General features: G+C 43.9%; 2 protein-coding genes across 4 annotated transcripts; both read left to right on the top strand.

The window, feature by feature from the left end:
- Positions 1-1339: 1339 nt before the first annotated feature.
- LOC148070052 (uncharacterized) lies at positions 1340-4166 on the top strand. Its single transcript, XM_087800503.1, has 8 exons — positions 1340-1390; positions 1451-1486; positions 2732-2762; positions 2827-2842; positions 2898-3010; positions 3075-3111; positions 3171-3244; positions 4027-4166. The coding sequence occupies exons 1-8, from the start codon at positions 1369-1371 to the stop codon at positions 4106-4108; spliced, it is 411 nt and encodes a 136-aa protein (XP_087656629.1). The 5' UTR covers positions 1340-1368; the 3' UTR covers positions 4109-4166.
- Positions 4167-4306: 140 nt separating this feature from the next.
- On the top strand, positions 4307-7183 carry LOC148070051 (protein FAM107B-like). 3 transcript variants are annotated; one of them, XM_087800501.1, is made up of 6 exons: positions 4307-4528; positions 4601-5305; positions 5377-5493; positions 6270-6441; positions 6516-6660; positions 6752-7183. In XM_087800501.1, the coding sequence occupies exons 3-6, from the start codon at positions 5400-5402 to the stop codon at positions 6851-6853; spliced, it is 513 nt and encodes a 170-aa protein (XP_087656627.1). In that variant the 5' UTR covers positions 4307-4528; positions 4601-5305; positions 5377-5399; the 3' UTR covers positions 6854-7183. The 3 variants fall into 3 exon arrangements, with proteins under 3 accessions (XP_087656627.1, XP_087656628.1, XP_087656625.1); XM_087800502.1 differs by having other exon boundaries at positions 4307-5305; positions 5463-5493; XM_087800499.1 differs by having other exon boundaries at positions 4307-5305.
- Positions 7184-7259: the final 76 nt, after the last annotated feature.

Genomic DNA, 7259 nt, shown 5'->3' with positions numbered 1-7259 from the left:
ACATCTTAAGACGTTTCTATTTGTTCAGGCTTTTCCTTGAATTTCTCAAACTCCTGTTGTGTTCTCAGTATTATCTTGATCTTTAAAGTATGTACTTTTTTGAGTATTGTTTTGATTGTTTAAGCGCTTTGTGACCCTAGTCTCGAAAAGCGCTATATAAATAAATATTACTTACTTACTTACTTACTTACTTTCCACTCAGACTGATTCACACTGGTTCGAGGCAGGCTTGGATCAGAATTAGAGATATGACACCGGTAATTTGAAACATCTGTTTATCTGCAAATCGCACCTTAAGTTGTAGATCAAACAACGAAGCAAGACACACCCGGGAAAGGGGGGCTAAAAGACGGAAGAGAACATAACCCCCACCCGAGAAACATTTGAATGATTAGATTACAAGAAAACAAATCAGGATGTCTCTCTGCGGGTGAACTTGAAAGGACCATTTGGCCGGAAAAAGATGACCTCCCGGACGGGAAATTTGCCTTAAATATAGTGATGTTTCTACAGCTCTGGACCTTTTCTCACCTTTTTATTATTCGTTTTTAATGTACAAAACGGGAGTTTTAGGGGCGAGTTTGAAATTTACGTGAGTCCTTCATAGCAACTCGTGTTTTTACCAATCAGAGCAGAGTGGGCGTGGTTGCTATGTAAATATTTTGATATTAATATATTTATATTAAATGAGAGTTTTGTGCAATAAGAAACATACTGATGAGTATAATAGAGGTTCTGGAACAGTTTAAGAGACACTTAAGCACATTAGGTGCCCTTTAAGTTCCTCTTCATGGTATCAAGGCATTCATTGACCTGTTTCAAGTCATCCTTAAGATCCTTTATCGTCCCCGTAATGTCTCCGTTCGGGTCGTCTTTATCTGGACAGGTTGCGCCATCAGTGGAGCTCTTAGCTTGGCTAGCTTAGTCGTTAGCCTTTTGTCGTTGTGGAACTTTTATCTTGCGGTTTCGGCATCTTTTCACCTTTATGGTAACAAGTTATTATTCCCTCTTCGTTGCTGTAATGATGATTTTAATCGAGTTTTCGAGCGTGTTTTGAGGGAGTTAAGCGTAAACTTGGGAGCAGACTCGACGTGCGACTGACTGCTCCATGAGCGCCTTTTTTTAAATAAATATTAAAATATATATTCTTTATTTATTCAGAGTTTAGTATCGGAACTGGTTTAGGTTGAGCTTGAGGTTTCTGCATATCAAACATGGTTCTGATCCAAGAGCCAGTCCTTGATGTGACGCTTCTTAAGAAACTCTCAGAGATCTTTCATGTTCAAGTAGAACAAACAGCCGTGGGCATCACCAACCCATATAAAAACATACATCACCCGAGTGTGAGCAGTACAGCTCATCTGAACCATGAAGTCTTACCTGATCGCCGGTGAGTCCCTGATCCTTTAGAGACCCAGGACTCATGTTCACGACGTGTCTTGTCTTCCAGCTCTGGTGGGCGCCTTCCTGCTGGTCCATCTCACAGGTGAGAAACCTTCTGTGTGTCAGTGCTGGAGTGAAGTTACGTGTTGTTGACGGTACGAGCGTTCAGTTACTGAGGCGGGTCACCCTACAGAACCTCTGAGGCAGGTCACCCTACAGAACCTCTGACGCAGGTCACCCTTCAGAACCTCTGAGGCAGGTCACCCTACAGAACCTCTGAGGCAGGTCACCCTTCAGAACCTCTGAGGCAGGTCGCCCTTCAGAACCTCTGAGGCAGGTCACCCTTCAGAACCTCTGAGGCAGGTCACCCTTCAGAACCTCTGAGGCAGGTCGCCCTTCAGAACCTCTGAGGCAGGTCACCCCTTCAGAACCTCTGAGGCAGGTCACCCCTTCAGAACCTCTCAGGCAGGTCACCCTTCAGAACCTCTGAGGCAGGTCACCCCTTCAGAACCTCTGAGGCAGGTCACCTTTCAGAACCTCTCAGGCAGGTCACCCTTCAGAACCTCTGAGGCAGGTCACCCTTCAGAACCTCTCAGGCAGGTCACCCTTCAGAACCTCTGAGGCAGGTCACCCTTCAGAACCTCTGAGGCAGGTCACTCTTCAGAACCTCTGAGGCAGGTCATCCTACAGAACCTCTGAGGCAGGTCACCCTTCAGAACCTCTGAGGCAGGTCACTCTTCAGAACCTCTGAGGCAGGTCACCCCTTCAGAACCTCTGAGGCAGGTCACCCTTCAGAACCTCCCGTTTCTCCATCAAACCCGCGAGCAGTTGACAAATGTATCCTGTGGGGGGTGCCCCGAGAATATGGGGTATCAGATACCATGTTTAGGGCTGTCTGTTCTCTGTACGAACCGGGTCAGAGCTCGGACCACATAGCCGGTATTTCAACATGTGACCAGGGTGTTCAGGGGGTCCGGTTTGGTGGGGTTGGGATTGGGTCACTGCTTTTTGCGGATGGACGTGGTCCTGTTGGACTCCTTAGAACGTGACCTTCAGGCAGTGCCAGGACAAGTTGGAGAGACTTTGTCTCTCGGCTGGTCTGGGAACGCCTTGGAGTCCTCTTGGAAGAGCTGGACGATGTAGCTGGTGGAGGAAAGTCTGGACCTCCCTGCTGAAGCTGCTGCCCCCGCGACCTTGATAAGCGAAGGAAAACGAGACATTAGAAAATCATCTGAAGCCCCGCCCACTGAAAACACTTGTTTTTCTGGAGATCTGTCAACTGTAACCACATTAAATTCTATAAAGTGTCGAAAAGGGTCACTAAGTGCGGCTTCGGTGTGTGTTTCAGACGGAACCACCTTCATTCCTGGAATGGAAGAGTAAGAACTGCACTGGTTCTGTTTGTCTTGAGTGGAGGTTCTGACGGAACTTTTCTCGTTTCAGCCAGTACAGTTACAACGTGAGTGAGAATGTTCTCCCGGGGCTTGTTGGTCTCACTGACGTGTCGACGCCAGCTGGTGCACTTCAGGTCAGTGGACGTGGTCGAGAAGGACTTGGACAGGTTTTGGAAGGACGAGGTTCTGGGCCCGATGATGACCCGACTGAAGACAGTCCTGATGATGCAAGGGTACGTGTCGGTGTTGGAGGCTGTCGCCGTGACGATGCCGACGATGTGTCTTCTCTCGTTGCAGGACCAGCAACTATGACATAGAGACGCTGGACAATATGGTGAGGAAACGTCGGGACACTGTGTTGTCGACGTCACTAATGTGGTTGTGTTGCTGCAGCTGTGGAGAGTCAAGTCTAGAGGAGTCCTGTTCTTCCTGGACACCATGAAAGACCTGTACCACGAACTGGATCGGTGAGTGACCCTGTTTGACCTTCACCAAGTACTAACAGCTCTTAGAACAATTATGATGGTAATGCTTTCGTATTATTTTATTTGTTATAAGATTTATATTATTTCACATGTACTTTATTTTCGTATATATCAGTGTTATCTGAATATTACATTTAATTTATCATTTCAAATGTTGAAATTTTGTTATTTTAAGCTTTGAATGATTTATTGAATCAAATCGTTTCTATATTGAAAGGTTGGATTTGTTTAAAAAAAACAATTTAATTAAGTAATTTAATATTTTTTAAATAATTAACATTAACATATTTTTGATTCAATCTAATATTATTGACACATAGAGTTTAATATTATGATTTTAAATTTACTTTGTAGCCATTTAAATTCAAAACATGTTGGTATAAAACGTTTTCATGTTGAATTTAAAAGGCTAAGAATTAGAAAATAGTGACAAACTCCAACTCTATGTGTAAAATAAATACTCGTTCATGTTGGTACTATTATAGTTACATTTTTAATTATTTAATTATTGAAAATAAACCGAACAAATTCAAATGTTCAATATAAAACTTATTAAATTGCTTAATCAAAGTAAACCTTATACAATAGAATTTTATTTTATTAAATATTTGAAAAATAATAATTCAATGTTTAAAAAGAAAGTTTAATTTCAAGTATAATTAATTAAACTTTCAAAACTTGAAATGTGAACTTCAATCATTAACATTATATTATTTATTATTGATTACAAAAGTACTTTTTAAGATTCTCTCTCTGGTCTTCAGTTTGGAGCAGCCGCCTGTGACGTACCCTGCAGGAGGCTCAGTTCCTCCGGAGTTCTTTAACAACGAAGGCTGGTTTTACTAGTGGATCGACTCCTCTGCTCCTCCTTCACTACTTTGATCATTAAAGTCTCCAGCATCAACTCTGACTCTTCACTTCCAGAACCACTGGACCCGCTTCTGACCCGCCTCGACACACACTCAGAACACCAGCTGAAGAGTTGCTGGTTCAACTCCTCCAGCACAGATATATGTTACTCACACCAACGTATATACACATGTTTATAAGTGTGTATGTATATGTATATATACTGTATATATATATATCAAATCTAGATCAAGATCAGCTGTATTCCCCAGTTCATATACATGGAATATTTTGTGGCTGTGGACATTCCGGATTTGGTTTAAACCAAAATAAAGGAGGAAAATATAAATAGATACATATAAGCAATATATACAAAACGTGTTGGGGATTAACTGTTCGAGAGTGACGCGGCAGAGGGTAAGAAAGTGTTCTTGTGGCGGTGTTGGTTCTTGTCCGCAGGAAGTACATCCTCTGCTGGGCCTTCATCAGGATCCCGGAGATGTCAGCCTGCCCACTTCAGAGGTGCAGTGGCTGGTGTCTGGAGGGTGAAGAGCAGTGGAGACGGGACGCATCCCTGGGGGGCTCCGGTGCTGATTGTCAGAAGTGGTGGAGGAGACCTCTCCCAGTCTCACCTGCTGGCTAGTGATCCACTGACAGATGGAGTCGGTCGTGTTCAGCCGGGAGAGTTTGTGAGAGAGGATGCCGGGTGTGATGGTGTTGAACGCCCAGCTTAAGTCCACAAACAGGATCCTGGCGTGGTTCCCTGGGCTGTCTAGGTGCTGCATAAATATATATATATACATGTGTGTGTGTGTGTATATACTGTATATGTGTGTTGTGTGTGTGTATACAGTGCATATGTCTGTATATTTGTGTGTTTTGTCTGTGTGTTTTTAACATATGTATGTGTGTGTTTGTGTGTGAATTCACTCTCAGCTAACTTTGATCTGACGCTTTAATGGTCACTGATGCTGACGGGCCTTCAGAACCACGTGTGTGGCTGTCAGGTCTCATCAGTCTAATCCCATCAGTGACTTAAGTCTGAAGAGCAGGAAGTCATGAGCTCGACTGCTGCTCTCACCTGCAACTGAACCAGGAGCAGAACCAGACCCAGAGGGTCTCCACAGAGGGTCTCCACAGAGGGTCTCCACGGAGGGTCTCCACAGAGGAGGGATGGGAGCGTCGTACGGGAAGGTCAGTTCACGTGGTTCGTCTGTAGGCGTCACTGTAGTTTGACAGGTGTCAATCACTCTGGTGCGTTGAAGATGTCATCGGTGATTGTCATCAAATGCGAGCGAACGACCTGTGGCGTCTTTTTGCTTCATCAGAAGTTTTCTTTTTTATCCTCCAGAGGGCGCCAGCGAGGAAAGAAAGGCGCAAACGTGAGTGTTTCTGCTCATTTGGAGAGAACAGAGAAATATAAAGTTGTGACTGTGACGTCATGATTAGATTAGATGTATTTTTTTTAAGCATGCCGAGTAGTTCACTTTCAAATAGCAGCAAAAAGAACGAAAGAACAAACGTCAAAATGTATTTATTTATATATTGCAACAATGGACGTTAAAATAAGCTCAGGATGAATCACGTGACTCCATCGTTAGTAACAAACTACTTCCTGTTATTTTTTATTTAAGTGATAAATATATTTAACTCACTGATCTACAAAACAAACACAGTGAAGTAAACAATAATAATAAACAAGATGCTTCGATCAAATGAATATTTTCAACTAAAAAAAAGCATGTTTGTTTTTCATTTTTAAGTATTATTTATTTTTTATTATGTATTATTTTTTAAGTACTATTTTTGAGTTTGGGTCATATTAAGGGGAAAGACATGTGTCTTAATCGTTCATCATTAAAGTTTTAAACTATTATGAAGTGTTTATTTAATTGTTTTATTGAAGCAGCTTTTTTGTTGAATAATAAAGAAACTAAAATATAATTATTCATGTTTGGTTCTGTAAAGGGCCTGAAGGGTCCACCATAGGGAATAGGACCACTATGAACCCCTAACCTGGAGGGCCCAGGATACAGAACCATAACTCAGTCAGGCTGCTTAGTTGCATGTATTGTGTGTATTTCCTTGAGAGTAGTTGTGCGTTTAAGTGTGTGTAGTTAACACACAAATGGTTCTGACCTTGTTGTTCGGGTCTCAGGCGCCCCTAAGGAGGGTGAAGGCCACCAGAGGAAGACCTGTCCAGAGTCCGCCCCGCCTCCAGTCCAGGGTAACGATGAGGAACTCATCAAACCCAAACGACTTCTGAACCCCATCAAGAACTCTAGAACCCACCAGCAGGTCCACCAGGAACTCAAGTGCACTCGCCCACGGTAACAAGTCCAGTCCTCAGACCACACGGAACCTTAAACATGTGTGTGTGTTTGTTTGTGTGTGTGTGTGTCAGGGAAGACAAAACCGAACTCCAGAAGGTTCTCGAATCCAGGAGACGAGACCAGATGATCCGGCAAAGAAAACAAGAAGATGAAGCTCGACAAAAATTGACTCCTTTAGAAACTGAGCTGAAGAAGAGGCGCGAGCGACTGGAGGAGGTGAACACACACGCACACACGCACACGCACACGCACACACACACGCCAATCTAAGGATGAGATTTTCGTGAATCTCCTTTGTGTTTCACAGCAAGAGAAGATCCAGCAGGAGGCGCTAACGGCTCCAGAGTTTCTGAAGGTCAGAGAAAACCTTCGACGGACATCAATGCAGAGGGAGGATCCCAACTCGTAAAGAGCCGAAACAACCTGCTCAGACTCGGGACTCGTTCAGATCTGAAAGGCTGGTACAGAGTCAGGACACAGAGAGGACTCGTTTAGACCTGGAGGACGGGTTCAGATCTGAGGACAAGTTCAGACCTGGGTGTCATTGAAGGTCCTTGGGCATTCTGGATCAAGACCTGTTAAGCAGGTCCAGCTGAGATAATAAAGATACGAGGCACGATGTACCTGAAACGACCCAGAGGTTCTGCCCGTCCTGGTGTCAGGGCAAACCAGGTGAGGGATGCAGAGAGGGGACTTTGGTGTTCCTCCACAGGTCTGAACTGTCCACTCACAGTAGCAGCCTCTGGTCTGAGACCCCTCATTGAGGGGTAAGAACCCATCAGACCAATCCCAAGAGTCTTGGACCTTAAATCACA

This window comes from Callionymus lyra, chromosome 10 (genome assembly GCF_982586985.1).
Source record: "Callionymus lyra chromosome 10, fCalLyr1.hap1.1, whole genome shotgun sequence".
Classification (NCBI taxonomy): domain Eukaryota; kingdom Metazoa; phylum Chordata; class Actinopteri; order Syngnathiformes; family Callionymidae; genus Callionymus; species Callionymus lyra.
This window is presented reverse-complemented; position numbering and strand designations above follow the sequence as displayed.